The sequence below is a fragment of the Hyaena hyaena genome, unplaced genomic scaffold, assembly GCF_003009895.1.
Source record: "Hyaena hyaena isolate Hyena2069 unplaced genomic scaffold, ASM300989v1 scaffold_0, whole genome shotgun sequence".
Lineage (NCBI taxonomy): Eukaryota > Metazoa > Chordata > Mammalia > Carnivora > Hyaenidae > Hyaena > Hyaena hyaena.
The window spans coordinates 6,052,202-6,072,267 of record NW_024080632.1 but is presented as its reverse complement, the minus strand read 5'-3'; the positions used below and the strand labels follow the sequence as shown (position 1 = coordinate 6,072,267).

Below are 20,066 nucleotides of genomic sequence, written 5' to 3'. Positions count from 1 at the left end.
TGGTGATTTCCTTAGGAGAAGTTCTGGAAATGCGGTGTTTTTACAAACCTGGCTTTTAGTTCTGCCTTTACAGTGATTGGGGGCATCTAACTGTAGATGGGTAGCCTAGATCTCTCATTAGGAACAGTCATTAAAAACCTTTATTTTATACAAGTGTGTATATCCTTTACCAGACTGGTCATAAAACTGTAACACTGACTGACAGTGAAGTACCTGAATTATATAAAATGGAGGTTTTGTTGGTTTAAAAAACTTTTTTTTAATGTTTGTTTCTTTTTGAGAGAGAGAGAGAGAGCAGGAGCGGGAATGGGGCAGAGACAGAGAGGGACAGAGGATCTGAAGTGGGTTCTGTACTGACAGCAGAGAGCCTGATGCTGGGCTCGACCTCACGAACCATGAGATAATGACCTGAACCGAAGTCGGATGCTTATAACCGACTAAGCCGTTTAGGTGTCCCTATTGTTGTCTTAATGTTACTTATTCTCTAACTTCAGCCTCCTTACAGATGGGTCTAAGTTAGCCTTTCTGTTTTTACCCAGCTGGATTATAATTCTATGGTAGTTAAAATGAAGATTCCCTGTAGGAAACTCATAATGCAATTATTGGTAGCTTTAATTTGCCACGCTGTTCTAATAGAACAGAAATAATAGCTGTAGTTTTTCTGTTCCCATCTCTATTTTTATATTTCTAACATCTTACCTTGCTCATTCCGTTCCAGTCCAAGCTCATTCGATGTGTGGGAACTGTATGTATAGATGGGAAGTCTGTCTGTGGATCAGATATACTAGTCCCTAGATGCTTTTTGTATTTTACAAATTTATCCTATATAGTAGATCCTCACTTCAGTACATTCTGGATTTTGTAGAAACAAGTGATTGTAAAAAATTTAGTATCAGAAATGTACTTTTAAAAAAAGAAATGTACGTTTTTCTTTTCATTAAAATAATCTGTAGTAAGATAATAGTTTATATCTAATGGTGATCCCATTTTCTTATAGAATCAATAAGAAAATGTGGCATTTTTCTTCCTGTGTTTGGACTTTATTCTGATTTCTGAGCAGAAATGAACCCAGCTTACCAATTTTTATAACTTAATTGTAGAGAAGTTGACAAGTGAAATTCAGAGTCGGGAAAATAAGTGCATGGCTATGTACAAGAAGCTGAGCAGGTGGCCAGAGTGTAATGCCCTTTCCAGACGCCTCTTACTGAAAAAGTAAGTAGAAGCTTCTCTCTGGACTATGAGACTGGAGTGGGGCTCTCAGTTCTCACTACTGCTTTTATTTATTTATTTTTGTCATCTTTCATGTTGTCTGGGCATAAAGTGAAATCTCTTTCTAGTGTGTTCTAGGTACTTTTAAAAGTTTTTAATGAGCCTTCCTCTTTCAGTAAAGAGGGATAATCGTACTTATACCACCAGGGTGCTGAGCGTTAGGTCTTCAGAATGAATGCTAAAAATCATTAATTTGTTAAATTCAGGATTGATCTAAAAGAGACACCTTCCCCGCCCTATCACCTCATCCATGGCCTTATTTTGGGAAGTGCTAATATGGGAGTTTTCTCTGAAGAACATTTGTTTTCTGGACCTGGTCATTTCACTGAAGGAAATAACAGTTCCTTAAAAGTTTTTACTTGGAAAAATGCCTCTGGAGTTGCCCTTTTAGGGAAACTGGGAGGGGTGGGCTTCTCCTAATAAAGACTAAAATATAACCTAGAAAAAAAGTTGAGTATGATGATTCCTGGGCAGACTTGTCACAACTTTTGTTTAATCCTGTGTGCACCATTCAATCTGATTTTAGCTCAGATGACTGGCAGTTCTATCTGACTTATTTCGATTCTGTCTTTCGACTGATTGAAGAGGCCTGGACTCCTCCTGCTGAAGGTGAACAGTAAGTTGATTCCTGAATTACCTGTGGTACTTTTTTAGCGCATTGTAGCAAAAGGATTTCATTGGAAGCCTAATTGAGTTCTCTTTTTTCCTGTCAATAGTGTGTCCCTTTCAAAATAAGATTTTTCATTTTTTTAAATTGTAAAACAAATGTGTTCATTGTAAAACTCTTAAACTAGTGCAGAAATAAAATGGTGTAGAAAGTGTCACTTCCTAATTATCCTACCATTCCAGAAATAACATTTTTTTTAACCTTTTCCCACTTTTATTGAGTTATAATTGATCCAGAGATAACTCTCTCTCTTTCTCTCTCTTTTTTTTTTTTTTAAAGTGAGCAGCATGACCCTGACCCCAAGATCGAGAGTCGCATGCTCTGCCAATTAAGCCAGCCAGGTGCCCCCAGAGATAACTCTTGATGGCAGTTGAGAGTCTTTTCTTCCAGATTTATTTCTGTCCATATACTAACAATTATTCCCATTACTTAACATAAAAATGTAATCATGTTAGTGGTTTGCAACTTGGTATTTTCTCCCTTAAAATATATCTTGGGCATCTTTCCATATATGGTACATATAGATCTGTTTCTTTTAGTGACTTAAGAGAACTCCCATTTTAGAGATGTACTTTAATTCATTTCTGTCTCCTGTGGATGGACTGATGGACACTTGGATTGTTGCTGATTTCTTTTTTTTCTTTTTTCTTTCTTTTTTTTTTGTTTTTGCTATCATAGATAATACCATAATAATCATGAATGGGATCTTTTAAAAAAGTGAATACGTACATAAGCGGGGTTAAAGATGCTGATGAGCTTCTACTTACTTTGTAATATTAACTAAGTCATCTAATTTTTTCTCAGCCTTCATTCAAGCAGTAAAGTAAAATTTACTTAGATTTTTTTATTGGGCAATATTTGATATATATGAAATGATCCCTTCTCTTTTTAAGAAACAGGTAGAGGTAAGTAAGTCAATTGTGCAGTAATCAGATGCCAAAATTGGGAGTAATCATATACCATGTTACCTGTCAGAACATGCTCCTAGGTCTAGTTTGCGTCCCCTGTTATTTTATAATTGTCAGAATGCTTTTTATTTTGTTTTTTGAAATCGATTTGACTTCACTTTAAGTTTTGAGACAGAAAATAGAGGTACAAAATACCTTTTTCGTATGTTTATACCTAGCTCTTTAGAAGGAGAAGTACATTACTCTGCAGAAGAAGCTGTGAAGTTTATAGAAGATCGGATAACAGAAGAATCTAAAAGTTCCCGCCATCTCCGAGGACCACATCTTGCTAAACTGGAACTGATTAGACGTTTAAGACGTCAAGGTTTTAATGATGAGTACAAACTAGGTAAGAAACCTTAATATTATTTGGGAACCCTGGAGAAGATACAGGGATGCCCTCCATACCCAAGTGCAGTATTCATTGCATGAGGTCTACAATGATGATGTCATGTTTGGGAATCAGACATCTTCATAACCTGATGAAAATATTTACCAACAAATGGATTACTGATAATGTTAGCCCTCAGTCACATCTTCGACTTGACTTAACATTAGCATCTCTCCCTGTTCCACCAGAGTCTTTGTCAGGCATTCTTTTTTGACCCAACATTAATGTTAAAATCAATTTCAAAGTACTAGTTTTGTAAAAGTTCCAAGATTTCACGAGGTGGATGGAAAGTTTCTTGAAAATCTGCTCCAAGTACTCAGAAAAGCATTGACAAAAGAACATCTGGTGGAGTTAGAGCAATTAACGGTTAAAGAGAAAATTTACAAGGACAATGATGAGATGGGAGAAAAAACATAATTTGGATTTCTTTAATCATAAAGAAATGCCTTCAGGAAATTTGATGAAGTGCTTCGATGTTTATTTGAAAATGCTTCTTTTTTTAAAATGATGATTTATTTATTTTGAGTGAGAAAGAACACAAATGTATGAGCACAGGAAGGGGCAAAGCAGAGGGAGAGAGAGAATCTCAAGCAGGCTCCATGATGTCTCCACAAAGCCCATTGTGGGACTTGATCTCACGAACTGCGAGATCATGACCTGAGCCGAACCCGAGTCTGACGCTTAACCAACTGAGTTACCTAGGCACTCGGAAAATGTTTTTTTTTTTTTTTTTAATGTTTATCTTTTATTTTTATTTCATTGAGAGAGAGAGATGGCACAAGTGGGGAAGGGACAGAGAGAGGAGGACAGAGGATCCGAGGCTGACAGCAGAGAGTCTGATGCACGGCTCAAACTGATGAACTGTGAGATCATGACCTGATGAAGATATTTACTAACTGAGCCACCCAGGCGCCCCTGAAAATGCTTCTTTTTGAGCTTATTTCACAAGAAATAATGTCCTGTTGTGCTAGTTAATAATTCTGTTGGAAAAATGGGACCCTTCCCCTCAAAAAGCAGTAATTCCTTGCTTGTACTAAGAATCAGCTTATAGTTTAGTTATACTCCTGATAGGTTTAAGATAATAAACTTCATTTTTCAGTTTCATTTTTTCAAGATAAAGCTCCAAAGAAACATTTTCCCCTCGTACTTGTCATTATGGAAATTTGGTTCTCATTAAAAATTGATCAAGAGGGTCTTTTTTTTTTTTAATGTTTTATTTATTTCTGAGAGAGAGAGAGAGACAGCATGAGTAGGGGAGGGTCAGAGAGGGAGGAAAATACAGAATCTGAAACAGACTCCAGGCTCTGACCTGGCCATCAGCACAGAGCCTGACGGGCTTGAACCCACGAACTGTGAGATAATGACCTGAGCCGAAGTCGGACGCTTAACCGACTGAGCCACCCAGGCGCCCCAGGAGAGTCGTTTTTAGGGGCCAGTTGTCCTGAGATGAGGAACACTTTCAGTACCTAAAAGCTATCCTAGAATCTTTTTTATTTTAATCATCTAACCAATGCTCTTTGCAGCTCATTCTAAAATTAACACTGAGCTTCTCTCATTCCCTTTGTAGATTTTTCACAACCAGTTTTGAAAAAAAATTTTTTTAATTTGAGAGAGAGAGAATGTGTGTATGTGTGTGTGTTTGTGTGTGTGTGTGTGTGTGTGAGAGAGAGAGAGAGAGACTGGCAGAGCGGGGGGGGGAGTGAGAGAGAGAGAGAGAGAGAGAGAGAGAGAATCTTAAGCAGACTCCTTACTCAGAGTGGAGCCTGACATAAGGCTTGATTGCATGACCTTGGGATCATGACTTGAGCTGTAATCAAGAGTTACACATTCAACTGACTGAGCCACCCAGCCCCCCCAACCAGTTTTGAATTTTGTGTTGACTTCTTTAGGTCTACTTAAGGAAATTTAAGTCTCTGTTATTTCCAGAATTACAAATGAAAATTTTCATATGTCTCTGCAAAATCCAAAGAATTGCTTTTTTTTCCAAAGCTGGATAAAAATGTTTGGATCTGTGTTGACATTTGGATAATCTCTTGTCTTTCTCATCCCTCTCACCAGCCTGCATGTTAGAAATGTGTGATTTTTGGGGCGCCTGGGTGGCTTAGTCGGTTAAGCGTCCGACTTTCGCTTAGGTCATGATCTCGCGGTTCGTGGGCTCGAGCCCCGCGTCGGGCTCTGTGCTGACTGCCAGCTCAGAGCCTGGGGCCTATTTCGGAGTCTGTGTCTCCCTCTCTCTCTGACCCTCCCCTGCTCACGCTGTCTCTCTCCTAGAAATAAATAAAAATATTAAAAAAAAAAAAAAAAAGAAATGTGTGACTTTTGAAAGTTTTTTTGTGAGAAAGAGAGCAAGTAAGAGTGAGAGTATACATGTGAGTGTGTGAGCCAGGGAGGAGCAGAGAGAGGGGGGGAGGGAGAGAGAATCCCAAGCAGGCTCCATGTTGTCACCATGGAATCCAGTGTGGGGCTTGATCCCATGAACCGTGAGATCACTGTGACCTGAGCTGAAATCAGTTGGACACTCAACCAACTGAGCCACCCAGGTGCCCCAGAAATTGGTGACTCATTCTAGTCTCCACAAAAATTTTTTTGAAGTAAACTCTACCTGCAGCATGGAGTTTAAACTCACAATCCCGAGATTAAGAGTTGCATTCTCTTAATCTGAGCCAGCCAGGCGCCTCTTCACAGAATGTTTTTTACCCAGACCAGTGAATGATTCTTAGTGTCTTGGATCATAGTCCTATGAGAATCTGATTAAAGCCATGGACTTCTGTTCCCAGAATTGTGAACAAGAATTAAGACCTAAAATCTTACCAAAATTCCAGGTTAAAATTTTGTTTCTTTTTTAATTTTAATTTTTTATTTATTTAAAAATTTTAAAAAGTATTTATTTTTGAGAGAAAGATAGAGACAGCGTGAGTAGGGGAGGGTCAGAGAGAGAGAGAGAGTCACAGAATCCAAAGACAGGCACCAGGCTCTGAGCTAGCTGTCAGCACAGAGCCTGACACGGGGCTCAAACCCATGAACCGTGAGATCATGACCTGGGCTGAAGTCGGATGCCACCCAGGTGCTCCTCTTTTTTTAAGTTTTAAAAAATGTTTATTTTGAGGAGAGAGAGAAGACGCTAGTGGAGAAGGGGCAGAGAAGGGGGTGGGAGAGAGAATCCCAAGCAGGCTCTGCGCTGTCAGCTCAGAGCCTGAATTGGGCTTGATCTACAACCCCGGGATCATGACTTGAACTGAAATCAAGAGTCAGATACCTGGGGCACCTTGGTGGCTCTGTCCATTGAGCATCCGTCTTCGACTCAGGTCATAATCTTGTAGTTTGTGAGTTCAAGTCCTACATCGGGCTTGCTGTTGTCAGCCTGTCAGCATAGAGCCTGCTTTGGATCCTCTCTTCCCCTTTCTCTGTCCTTCCCCTGCTTGTACTCTCCCAAATATAAATAAATATTTGGGAAAAAAAAAAAAAGGATGATGACTTAACCAACCAACTCACCCAGGTGCCCCCAAAATCTCTGCTGCTTAAATCTAGTTCAATTTGAGAGTATTTTATTGTTATTATTTTAATGTTTATTAATTTTTGAGACTGAGTGCCAGCAGGGAGGGAAAAAAAGTGGGGGGTATGGAGGATCTGATGCAGGCTTTGTGCTGACAGCAGTGAGCCTGGTGTGGGGCTTGAACTCACAAACTGTAAGATTATGACTTGAGCTGAAGTTGGATGCTCAGCTGACTCAGCCACCCAGGTGCCTCTATTATTATTATTATTTTTTTTTTTTTTTTTAGTGTTTCTTATTTTTTTCTAGGAGAGAGAGAGAGAGACAGCGTGAGCAGGGGAGGGTCAGAGAGAGAGGGAGACACAGACTGAAACAGGCTCCAGGCTCTGAGCTGGCAGTCAACACAGAGTGCAACGCGGGGCTCGATCCCACAAACCGCGAGATCACGACCTAAGTGAAAGTCGGACGCTTAACCAACTAAGCCACCCAGGCGCCCCTATTATTTTTGTTTTTAATTTGACGAAAAATAAAAGGAACTGGTTGCTTTGTGCAGATCCAGGTTTAGATTTTCCATAGTGAGTGATCTTGTTGGAGTTACTGGCTTGTGGCTCCCCCCACCCCGTTTATTTTCTCTCTGTTTTTGTATCTGTTAAACATTTCTTTCCACTTAGTTAACATTTATTTAATACTTGGTAAGTATTTGAGGAACTGTGGAAAGAAACATGCTTGTTTAATATTTATTTATAAGCTTAAGTCTTTTTATTTAAACTTTAATGAAAACTTTTTAGCTATTTAAACTTTAATTCAATGAAAAATGTCACGTTTCCTAAGTGTAATAACAAGTAAACTGAGTTTGTAAGATTCAACTTCTTTTTAAAGTGTTTGTTGAGTTTTAAATGGGAAAGCCGTCCTCCAGCCCTCACTGCCATTCTCATTCAAGCACTCAAGCAGAATTTTTACTTAACTGAAATAAATATTTTTTCAAATCAGACTTCTTAATATAAAACTTGTTTGAGTCCATGAGTTAATTAATTTTTGTTTTCTCTCTTAGGTGATCCAGAAGAATTAATGTTCCAGTATTTTAAAAAGTTTGGGGATAAGCCTTGCTGTTTTACAGACCTCAAGGTTTTTGTTGACCTCTTGCCTGCTACACAGTGTACAAAAGTGAGTATATACCTCAGAGTCCTGCCGGGTGCTTGTATTGAGGGTAATGAGGTCAACTGTGTGCATAAGGTGGTGGATGCGAGAGACTTAAGAGCTCTAGCAAGCCAGGGGTTCTAGGTGCTATCAGATGAAGGCATGATTTCTTGTTAAGCCATGAGGAGAATAAGCCTCTGGAAGATCATTGGATTGTCTTTTTTGTTTTGTGTTTTGTCTTTTTTTTTTTTTTTTTTTTTGAGGTTAATTATAGATTTGCATGTAGTTGTAAGAGAAATAATACAGAGAGCTTTATATACTCTTTCCCATTTTGCCCCAGTGGTAACATCTTGCGTTACTATAGTGTAATATCATAATTTGGAAATAGACATCAATACAGTCCACATCAATACTTAATCAGATTTCACCTGTTTGACATCTGTGTGCGTATGTGTGGTACCTTATGTGTGTTAGTGCAGGGGACTTGGTGACCTCTCCCAGAATCCAGATACAGAACAGTTTCACCACCAGATCCCATGTGTTTTTTACCTGCAGACATCAACTTAAGCCTTCATTTTTCTGAAGAAAATGACCAGTAGAGCAATGCTAGCTGCATGTTTAGTCTTTCTTTTTTTTTTTAAAGAAATGGCCAGACTTTTTCATGGTGACTGTACTTTTTAAATTCCTGTTAGCAGTGTGTGAGTGATCCAGTTTCTCTGTGTCCTCATCGGCACTTAGTGTTGTCACTATTTTTTTTTTTAGCCATTCTCATAGGTGTGTAGTTATATTTTATATCATGTGTTTTATGGTTTTTATGTGTATTTCCCTAATGGTTAGTGATGTTTAACATCTTTTCATGTGCTTATTTGCCATCTTTATATTCTCCTCAGTGAGATGTGTGTTTCTGTCTTTTGTTCATTTCTACTTGGTTTTTGTTTTTTTACTGTTGGGTTTTGAGAGTTTAGCTATTCTAGATATAAGTCCTTTGTCAGATACATGGTTTCACATGTTTTTTCCAGTCTGCAGCTTGTCTTTTTTTTTTTTTTTAAAGTATATTTACTTTTGAGAGAGAGACAGAGACAGAGTGTGAGTGGGGGAGGAGCAGAGAGAGGGAGACACACAATCTGAAGCAGGCTCCAGGCTCTGAGCTGTCAGCACAGAGCCTGACACGGGGCTGAAACTCAGGAACTGTGAGATCGTGACGTGAAGTGAAGTCGGCACTCAACCAACTGAGCCATCCAGGCACTCCTGTAGCTTGTCTTTTTATCCTTTAAAAGGGTCCTTTGAAGAGCAAAATTTTACATTTTAATGAATTTATTTTGGAATAATTTTCAATTTACAGAAAAGTCACTGTGATAGTGAAGAAAATTACACCACACCCTTCACCTACGTTGTTAACATCTTAAATTATCATGGTACACTTGTCAAAACTAAGAAATTGACATTGGTGCATCACTATTAACCTCTAGATTTTGTCTAGATTTCTGCAATTTTCCCATTAATGTCCTTTTTCTGTTCTGTGACCTAATCTAGGGGCCACACTGTAGTTAGTTGTCATGTCCTGGGGGTTTTCATGTGAATGAACTGATGTAAGTCTGTTACATACTGAGATGGAGGACCTTATCTTTAGACTCTTCATCCACAGCAGCATGTATTGGGTCAGATTGCTCTCCCATCCCTTGAAGATGGGCAACTTTGTGCCCTGTTCCACGTTAAAGGTTTTTAGCATTTATCCAGAATATCCTTGGTAATGGGCAGCTGGAGCACTCTATCAGTTGGAAGAACAGTGTTATGTAGAGTAGGATAGAGTACCATGTAAAGAAACCTTGGCATGTATAAAGAAAGTCTGTGACTTTTGTCAGCTTTACTCATTAGTACCTTTGTAATTAGTGAAGGTTGGAATCCTTCCTATCACAGGGTTGCCACCACCTGTTCTCCCAGAAAACCTTCTGTCACCCCCCCATAGTGGAGGTGATTAGACTATGTTTGGTGGGTCATGTCTTCAGTCCACCAAGCTCGATACATGGCAGTCTTGAGGTGACACATCTAGGGCAGATGGAGCAATGTTTTCCCAAACTGATAAGTAGATGGTGGTCTGTATTTGGTTCTGTAATGACACTCACCATTCTCTTTGGTTTAGTAAAGCTATTCTTGGAGTGCCATGCTTACTAAAGGCCAAGCTTTAGAAGTTTCTGGATTAATTACAAAGGAATCTTGGGTTGTAGGAGAATGTGAAAGCATATGAGAGAGAAATGGTTAATAGAAGAGAGGGTTGATCTGATGAGGACAGAGTCCTTCTTTTCTCATATTTGAAAAGCTCCCTTATACAAAGGGGATGAGAATTGGGACCAGCAGGAAATTGTTACAGGGAATTCAGAATTTGGCCAGTGAAAAATAGATTCTTTTGTAATAGAATTCTCTAAAAATATAGTGTGTTAGTTTCATGTTACTGGAGAGATTTAAGCAGAATCTAGAACCACATGGGATAGAGTCCTTCAGTTAATGTTTGTTGCATGTATTACGTATTAATTGCTAAAATTTGGAACAATTGATCTTGTCTTAGAGTCCTTCCCATCTTGTAAGTTGAAGCACCAAATGATGGGGCTGCATTAGAGGAAATCTTAAATGACTTCCGGCTGAGATTCATAGGGTTTGCTAATATAAATCTAGTACAGGCAGCTCTACTCTCTTGGTTATGTTTGAAAATCTTAAATCATCTTATGTGACCTCCTATAGTAATAATCTATGGAGAGGAACCCTCTAGAAATGCTGGAATACTGGCAGTGATAGGTAGTCTTTGTTCTGCAAGACAAAGGATTTAAAGCTGTTGCAATGAATTTGTACTTCCACTTAAATTTTTCATTGAGGGGCAGTTTTGCTGCCACAACTTTTTAAATGTAGGATGACTTCAATAGCTAAAAATCCTGCCACTCAGCAGTGTATTTGTCAGAGGATTAAAACCGTTCAAGTAAAGTTCAGGCTGAGAACTGTAGTCCCCAATAATTAGGAGCCAGATGCTTTTAAAGTAGGCCATTGAATCTGGTTATCTTGAAATGGCTCACCCAGGGTGATGTTTTTATCTTTTGTTTTCTTTGCCTTGGAGTTTTAAGCGAAACAGATGATTCCAGGTTTTAAAGAAGCTTTTTGTATAGCAGTAAAACAGTACAGACTGAAATAATGAATGTATTCTTTTATGACAAAACCTATTTGGAAGATTCTTTAAGCATTCCCTAAAGAAGGCGTTAATAATAAGCATTACTAATATATAAAATGGTTTACAACAGTGGAACAGCTGGCAACAGAAGCTGTATAGGCATTTAATCAAAAACATGAAGACCAGTGCTGCAGTTTCTTTGTTGCAAATGATTATCTGATCATAATAATTAAATTTCATACAATTGGAGACAAACTGAAACAAAATTGTTACAGATGTGAAACTGCATGAGTGAGGTTTTATTTTACTTTAATTTTTATTTGTGTCAAAAATATTACATGTATAGGGGGGCCTGGGTGGCTTAGCCGGTTAAGCGTCCGACTTTTGCTTAGGTCATGATCTCGCAGTTTGTGGGTTCAAGCCCCGCGTCGGGCTCTGTGCTGACTGCCAGCTCAGAGCCTGGAGCCTGTTTCANCTACACGTGCCCTGCATCTTGCAAAGAACTCCGTGTGCTCCCTTGCTTTTAGTCCTCACAACCACGCACTTCACAGACGTCAAAACTTAGGCTCAGAGGGGCGCCTGGGTGGCTTAGTCGGTTAAGCGTCCGACTTTTGCTTAGGTCATGATCTCGCGGTTCGTGGGTTCGAGCCCCGCGTAGGGCTCTGTGCTGCCAGCTCAGAGCCTGGAGCCTGTTTCAGAGTCTGTGTCTCCCTCTCTCTCTGACCCTCCCCTGCTCACGCTGTCTCTCTCTCTCTCTCTCTCTCTCTCTCTCTCTCGTAGAAATAAATAAAAATATTTAAAAAAAATATTACATGTATAAAGTTAAAAAGCCAGGTAGTACTAAAGGCTTTTGTTGGAAAACAGCGGCAGCCCTTTGCCACCTCCACCCGGGATCTTGTGCTCTACAGGCACATCACTCAACTCCTAACTGTTTCTTCTGTTATTTACCTCCGTATTTCTAAGCTATAGACTTGGACAGGTATTTCTTTGATCTTTATAGTTATAGTCTTTGTCTGTTGGAGTCCTGCCATGGAAGATGATCATCTTGTTTACATCTCACTTTGCTCCTTACATACTTTCTTCCCAGTTTAGTTCAGTCATTATTCAGAATTTATATTTTTATGACCAAAGATTGAGCCTCTTTGTATATGGAGAGTACCTTTCTTGCACAACTTTTCTTTCTCAAGAGTTAAGATTCTTTTGTTTGATTCACCCCAGTCAATCTGACAGAACCATAAAAGTATAAAATTCCTGTTAGTCTAATACATGAGGTGATAATATGTTCCATTCTCCCCCAAATCTCCTCCATCCCCTGTCCCTCACCCCTCACCTCAGAAATATTTTATTTTTTAGTTCTTTAAACATTTATTTATTTTTGAGAGAGTGCAAGCAGGGGAGGGGCAGAGAGAGAAGGAGACAGAATCTGAAACAGGCTTCAGGCTCTGAGCTAGCTGTCAGCACAGAGCCCGACGTGTGGGTCGAACCCACAAACCATGAGATCATGACCTGAGCCGAAGTTGGATGCTTAACTGACTAAGCCACCCAGGCACCCCTTGAAATACTTAAGAAAATTTTTTTCATGTTTATTTATTTTTTCATGTTTGTTTATTTTGAGAGAAAGACAGAGCACAAGCAGGGAGAGAGGGAGAGAGAGAATTCCAAGCACACTTAGTGCTTTCTGTGTATAGCCTGACATGGGGCTCGATTTCGTGAACCATGAGATCATGACCTGAGTTGAAATTAGCCAGATGCTTAGCCAACTGAGATACCCAGGCGCCCCTTGAAATACTTTTCATGGAGCCTGTGTGCCACTGTCTGTGTTTGGGGCCTCAAACATTTGTCAGGTGACATTCTGGGGTCTGGTTGGAAGTAGGGGTGGGGGGGTTGGGGTGCTCATCACCGAATAATAGAGTTTCACTTTATCCTCGTTTTATTTTTCTTCTTTTGTTTTCTGTTTCCTTTCCTTTACTAACATAGAGATTTTGTCTTTTTATTGACTTAATTTTAATTCCAGTATAGTTTATATACAGGGTTAAATTAGTTTCAGGGGTATAATATAATCATTCATCAATTCTGTGCATTAATAGCATTCATCATAAGTGTACTTGTTATCCCCTTACCTGTTCCACCCATTCTTCCTACTTGCCTTCCATCTGGGAACCATCACTTCTCTACAGTTAAGACACTGTTTTTTGGTTTGTCTCATTTTTTCCCCCTTTGTTTTGTTTCTTATATTCCACGTGAGTGAAATCATATTGTATTTGTCTTTCTCTGACTGACTTATTTCTCTTAGCATTATACTCCCTAGCTCTATCCATGTGGTCAGAAATGGAAAGATTTCATTCTTTCTTATGGCTCAATCCATTGTATGTGTGTGTGTGTGTGTTTAACCATTCATCTATCAATGGACATTAGAGGTACTTCCACAATTTAGGTATTGTAAATAATGCTGTAACAAACATAGTAGTGCATATTTCCTTTTGAATTAGTGTTTTTGTATTCTTTGTATATATACCCAATAGTGCGATTCTTGGATCATATGATAGGTGAGGAGGTGGAGAATAAAGAACCCTTGTGCACTGTTGATGGGAATGCAAGCTGGTGTAGCCACTGTGGAAAACAATATGGAGGTTCCTCAGGCAATTAAAAAAAAAAAGCACTTTATCCCCATTTCTGGCTATGCTTGTTGTCCATGAGTCTATAGTGCTTCTGCTTCAGCTTCTTGGGAGTATACCTACGGGCTTCTGCTGGGTTTAGGAAGTCCACGTCTGTGAACTAGGGGAGCAGTCAGACTTCTTAGATGGAATTTAGTCAGTTCTTCCATTTCAGTCCCACCAACACTTGAGCTTTCTGGTGCTCTGAATTTCTGCCTTCTAAGGTTCTGTGTCAGGATTAGACTTGCTGCCCTTTGTATATGTTAGATTTCTGCCTTGTACATTGGTTAGCACTTAACACCTGCCCTTCTGCTCCTTCTTATCTTTGAAGTCCTGTTAGTTTTTGTTTGCTGTCAGCTTTTCACATGTTTGTGATCCTTGTGGTTTGATTCTTTGTTGTCATCTTAATGGGATTTTGGCAGTGAGTAAGCCCATATTTAATAATGTGTAATGGGAATGGTATATTTTTTTAAATTCAAATTTAGAGAATTAAAAGCATTAAGCATTAAAAACATTTTTTAACATTTATGTTTTTGAGAGAGAGACAGAGCGTGAGCCGGGGAGGAGCAGAGAGAGAGAGAGAGAGAGTCAAAGAGTCAAAGAATTGGAAGCAGGTTACAGGCTCTGAGCTGTCAGCACAGAGTCCAACAGGGAGTTCAAACTCAGGAACCGAGAGATCATGACCTGAGCCGAAGTCAGATGCTTAACCACTAAGCCACCCAGACGCCCCTAGAATTAAAAACATTTTAATACAAGGTGTTACTATTAGGAGAAACTGGATGATAAGGGTACGCGGGATCTCTCTGTATTATCTCTTACAACTGCATGTGAATCCATAATTATTTCAAAATACGACTTAATAAAACAATTTAAGGCCACTGATATGACATAACTATTCCTCTTGGTATGTAATGTTTTCTTTAAGAATTTACTCATATATCAGTTTTGTTTTTGGTACTGTGCTCTTTTTACAGTCTTCCTAATTAAACTTTTCATTGCCACATTACATAGTATGTTGATATGCTGTAATCTATGAAACCTTTTCGCATTTCTTTTTTTTAATGTTTATTTTTTATTTTTGAGAGCACAAGAGAGAGTATGAGTAAGGAGGGGTCAGAGAGAGAGAAGGGGACAGAGAATCCGAAGTGGGCTCTGTGCTAACAGCAGAGAACCCAATGTGGGACTCGAACTCATGAACCATGAGATCACGACCTGAGCTGAGGTTGGATGCTCAACTGACTGAGCCACCTGGGTGCCTCATTTTCGCAATTCTTTTAACATTTTAGTTAGTATAGTTCCTGGTATTTACCAATACTTGTGGCCAGCAGTGAATGAGTGTGCCATTTTTTTTGGCGTTTTATTAGCACTGTGTGCTGTCAGAATTTTTTTTGTCTTAGGGGCACTGGGGTGGCTCAATTGGTTAAGCGTCTGACTTCAGCTCAGGTCCTGATCTCATGGTTCATGGATTCAAGCCCCTCATTGGGCTCTGTGCTGACAGCTTGGAGCCTGGAGCCTGCTTCCAATTCTGTCTCTTCTCTCTCTCTCTCTCTCTCTCTTTCTCTCTCTGCCCCAACCCTGCTTGCACTCTCTCTCTCAAAAATAAGTAAACATTAAAAGAAAAAAAAGAATTTTTTTTGTTTTAGTAATTTTGGTAGATAGAAAATGATCTACTAAAGGGATTTTAATTTGTATTTTTTTCTTGATGTCTTTTTCTAGACCATTTCAGCATTTGTTAATGTTTAATTTGTTAATGCCTACCAGAGACTAGTTCTGTTTTGAGATCTGTGCTCCTTTTTTTCTACTTTGCAGTTTATTAATCAATTACTTGGAGTTGTTCCTTTGTCGACACCAACAGAGGATAAGTTGGCACTGCCTGCCGACATCAGAGCTCTGCAGCAACATTTATGTGTGGTGCAGCTGACGAGGTTACTTGGCTTGTACCATACTCTGGATAAAAATCAAAAACAGAGTGTGGTCAGAGAATTGATGTTAAGGTACCAGCATGGACTGGAATTTGGTGAGCAGCCTTTCAAAGTGTGCAGTTGTTCCCTGATTTGCTAAGTTTTAGAAGACCTTTTTTTTTTTAAATCACCCGGAGCACCTTGTTGTAATGAGTTTGGCAAGGAGGATATTTTGTCAGGTGGGAAGACTGTCCAAATGTAAAGCCTTTCTTAAGTTTGGAGTTTTAAGTAATTATAGTTGTCCATATTCTTCCTGATTGAGCTAACTCTGTCACATTGGGGCTCCTGTGAATTACATGGAGTTTATGATAATTGTCACATTTTCTGCTTCGAGGCCTTAGCATTTTTAATATAGAGACTGAAATTGAACTAAAGGAATGTTGTAAATTGTGAAGTAAAAATGTGGTTTAGAAGTAGACGATCTTTAGATTGCTAGATACCTGTGATAAAATATAAGTTATTTGACCAGATATAAGTATTTCTCTAACTGTATTCTAAATTATTAAGTGAAGTAATGAGCATATTGTTACTTTAGTTTTACTAGCCCTTGGCTTCTGGTCTTTTCTTTACCTGAGCCCTCCTTCCAAATCTTGCTTCTCTCCCTTTGGTGTCCTTGCAGATACCACCTTTGTTCTGGAATGCTTTCTTCTGGTCCAGCTGAGTGTGGCCTTACCTTATTTTGAATCCTTTGATTCATGGCTTATATTTTCTTCTGGTGTTTATGCTAATCTTATTACTTTCATTTCCTCTCTTTATCTTATCTCTCCTGTCACTTTCCTGCTTTAAGAGACTCCTTTGGGGCAGAGATAGTTGCACAAATGTTAAAATGCAAATATGGGATTTTTTCCCTACAGGGAAATCCTGTTTGAAAACCGAATTGCAGTTTTCAGACTATTACTGTCTCCTTGCTGTCCATGTGCTTATTGATATATGGAGAGAAACAGGTAAGGAACAGTGATTTAAATTTAACTTTATGCTTTGTTTTTATTGATTATAAATCCTGAGACTAATTATATAATCCAAGATTTTGATTTATGCTTTTAGATTTTTCTTCTTTGACCTTGTCCAGGATGCTTCTAAAAGAACCCATCTCCATATATCCCTCTCTCTGTAATCAGGATAATCTTAAATCAATCCACATCTGTTCTGTTTTTATTTTTATTATTTTATTTATTTAAAAAAGTTATTAAAATGTTTATTTTGAGAGAGACCCAAGCAGGCTCCGTGCTGGCCAGTGTGCAGAGCCTGATGTGGGGCCCAAACTTAGGAAACAGTGATATCATGACCTGGGCCAAAATCAATGCTTAACCGACTGAACCACCCAGGTGCCCCTGTTTTTATTTAAAAAATGTTTGGAATTGAAATATAATTGACAGATTATATTAATTTCAAGTGTACCATAGTGATTCAACAGTTTTGTATATCGTGCTCACCACAAATACAGCTACTGTGTGTCACCATAAAACACTATTATAGTACAATTGGTTGTATTCCCTATGCTGTGCCTTTCATCCCTGTGACTTATTCATTCCAGGACCGGAAGCCTGTACTTCCCTCTCCCTCTTTTTGCCACCCCCCTGTCCCGACAAGCACCAGTTCTGTGTATTTATGGGTCTGTTTCTGCTTTGTTTGTTTTATTTTTTATATTCCACATATAAGTGAAATCATACAGTATTTGTCTTCTATGACTTCTTTCATTTAGCATGATACTCTCTAGGTCCATCCATGTTGTTGCAAATGGCAAGATCTCCTTTTTATGGCTGAATAATATTCATGAGTGTGTGTGTATTTGTGTGTGTCACACCACATCTTTATCCATTCATCTATTGACGCACACTTAGTTTGCTTCCATATCTTGGTTATTATAAATAATGCTGCAGTAAATATGATAGGGGTGCATATATCCTTTTGAATTGGTGTTTTCATTTTCATTTGGTAAATACCCAGTAGTGGAATTATTGAATTATGTGATATTTCTATTTTTAATTTCTTGAGGAAGCTCCACACTGCTTTCTACAATGGCTGCACCAATTTACATTCCCACCAACAGTGCACAAGGGTTCTCTTTCTCCACTTCCTTGTCAATACTTCTTATTTCTTGTCTTTCTGTTCTGTTTTTAAACATTTCTAAATATAGTGAATAGTGACTGAAGCACTTATTACAAAGTCACAATAATTAAGGTACAGAGAAACTGATTTGGAGATAGATGTATAAGTCCATGGAATGAAATAGCCCTTTTTATTCACTTAACAAATGTATATGTATTGGGGGGGGTGGGGAATGGGCTAAATGGGACATTAAGGAATCTATTCCTGAAATCATTGTTGTATTATGTGCTAACTAACCTGGATGGAAATTTAAAAAATAAAAAATTTTTAAAAAATGTATATGTAGCAGAATGCACTCTTTTTGGAGTAGTTGTAATTAGCCTATTTCAGACAAAAATACAAATCATGCTGAAGGAAGCATCATGTATCATTGAGCATGAAAAGGATGATTCAGCAAAGGGTACTGAGATTACCTTTTTTTTTTTTTAGGCCTCACTCCTGATGTTTTCTATTATTAGCAGGTTTTTTTTGGTGGGGGGGAAACTTAGGTACTTGTTGCATAAGATTCATGAGAATAAACTGCACAGGAAACAAAAGGCCCAGGAGACAGTACTGTACAATGTAGACTCAGCCCTTGCCCTCAGGGAGCGTTTGATTTGGATACCATCATCCTCATGCTTAAAATGTTCATAGGCACCTGTTTTCCCGTAGATAAAGGCCTTTTTAGGATAGGTTACAGTGCTCTTTATAATCTGGCCGCTGCCTGTATCTCTAAATTCTTAGGTTATTTACAGCCTGAGTCTACTGGTAACTTTTTGTTTGCTACTATTAGTGAGCACCATGGTGCCTCTCTTTGAAATAATTTTCTTACTCTCTTCATCTGACTTTTATTTAGACAGTACCTCTGACAAGCCTGTCTTGATTTCACCCCCTTGCCCATTGTGGATTTTATGCCCCTTCTGAACTTCTGTAGGACACTGTGTGTGCTAGCACTCGTTGCACTGTATTGTAGCAGAGATGGGGGTGAAATCCTTTTAATCAGACTTTTTATCATCCAAGGCTCAGAATTATGAGTGTGCATAGGGATGTAAAAAAACATTAATGAACTGTCCACTTAGTAATTTGGCCGCTACTGAGATTAGACACCTTTCTCCACCTACCCCTAGCATCCATTCTTGCTCATAAGTGACTGTGACTTTGCTAATCTCTTGTTTTTTTGAGCATCATGTCTACCCATTTAATAATAGCTAATGTTTGTTGATCATCAGGCACTTGAAAGTGCTTTATATGAATTAGCTAATTTAAACCTCATAACAATACTATTAAGATTGTTGTAGTTTTATAAATGAGGGCAGACAGAAAGAAGTCAGGCAAATTTTCCATAATCATATGTGCAACTACATAGGAAAATTGCCAGTATAATAAAGATGCAAGATTTGTTGAAGTCAATGAAAATGATACTTAAGTGCTCCAATCAGAGACATAGTTATTGTCTAAGGTAGATTTGGCAGAAATTAGGAATCTATGGAAATTTGGTGAGGATGTTGAAAGAGACTGATTTGAATGTGAAAGATTAAGAACACTTGAAGATGTTGACGCTGTCAAATATTTTGCAGAAAAGCATTTCTTTATGATTCTGCGAAAGTAAAATGGGGAGTTAAGGATGTCATTTTTTTTCCCCTCCAGTTTTGTTGAGATGTGATTGGCATATTACCTTGTATTAGCTTAAGATATGTAAAAGTAATGATTTGAATATGTCTACCATGAAATGATTATCACCATAAGTTTAGTGAACATGGATCACCTCAGTCACAGGTTATTTTTCTTTGGGATGAGAATTATTAATATCTACTTGCTTAGGAGCTTTTGAGTATATAGTAGGATATTTTTAACTATAGTCACCATGCTGCACGTTATTATATCCCCAGAACATAATACCTACCATTTTGTTATAATGACATTTAGAAAAATTTTGTCCTGGGGCACCTGGCTGACTCAGTCGGAAGGGCATGTGACTCTTGATCTCAGGGTCATGAGTTCAAGCCCCATAGTGGGTGTAGAGATTACTTAAAAAAAAAAAAAAGGGAAAGGAAAGGAAAAAGAAAAATGTTGTCCCCAAACTCATTAGTCCTTGATGCTCTTTTGATTTGGTGAAGAATTTGCATAGACTTGTAATTACAGCCTAAATTTTGCAAAATAAAGTAAAAAATGTCTTTATGACATTTGATTTAATAGTTGAGGAAGAAGTGTAAATTAAGCCTTTTTCCCCCCTATTTGCTTTAAAATTCTGTTTCCATTTTAAGGAGATCTTTTTTTAAAATTTTTTTTTTTTTTTTTTTTATGTTTT

The 20,066-nt window shown here is 38.4% G+C and overlaps 1 protein-coding gene across 1 annotated transcript in view; it reads left to right on the top strand.

The window, feature by feature from the left end:
* The window catches only part of NAA25 (N-alpha-acetyltransferase 25, NatB auxiliary subunit), a 73,739-nt gene that overhangs the window by 25,565 nt on the left and 28,108 nt on the right, over positions 1–20,066 (top strand). The window contains exons 8-13 of the mRNA XM_039250887.1: positions 1,101–1,212; positions 1,796–1,885; positions 3,063–3,232; positions 7,816–7,928; positions 15,519–15,726; positions 16,525–16,614. Of these exons, the coding sequence (XP_039106818.1) occupies positions 1,101–1,212; positions 1,796–1,885; positions 3,063–3,232; positions 7,816–7,928; positions 15,519–15,726; positions 16,525–16,614 (783 nt within the window). The remainder of the gene's footprint in view (positions 1–1,100; positions 1,213–1,795; positions 1,886–3,062; positions 3,233–7,815; positions 7,929–15,518; positions 15,727–16,524; positions 16,615–20,066) is intronic.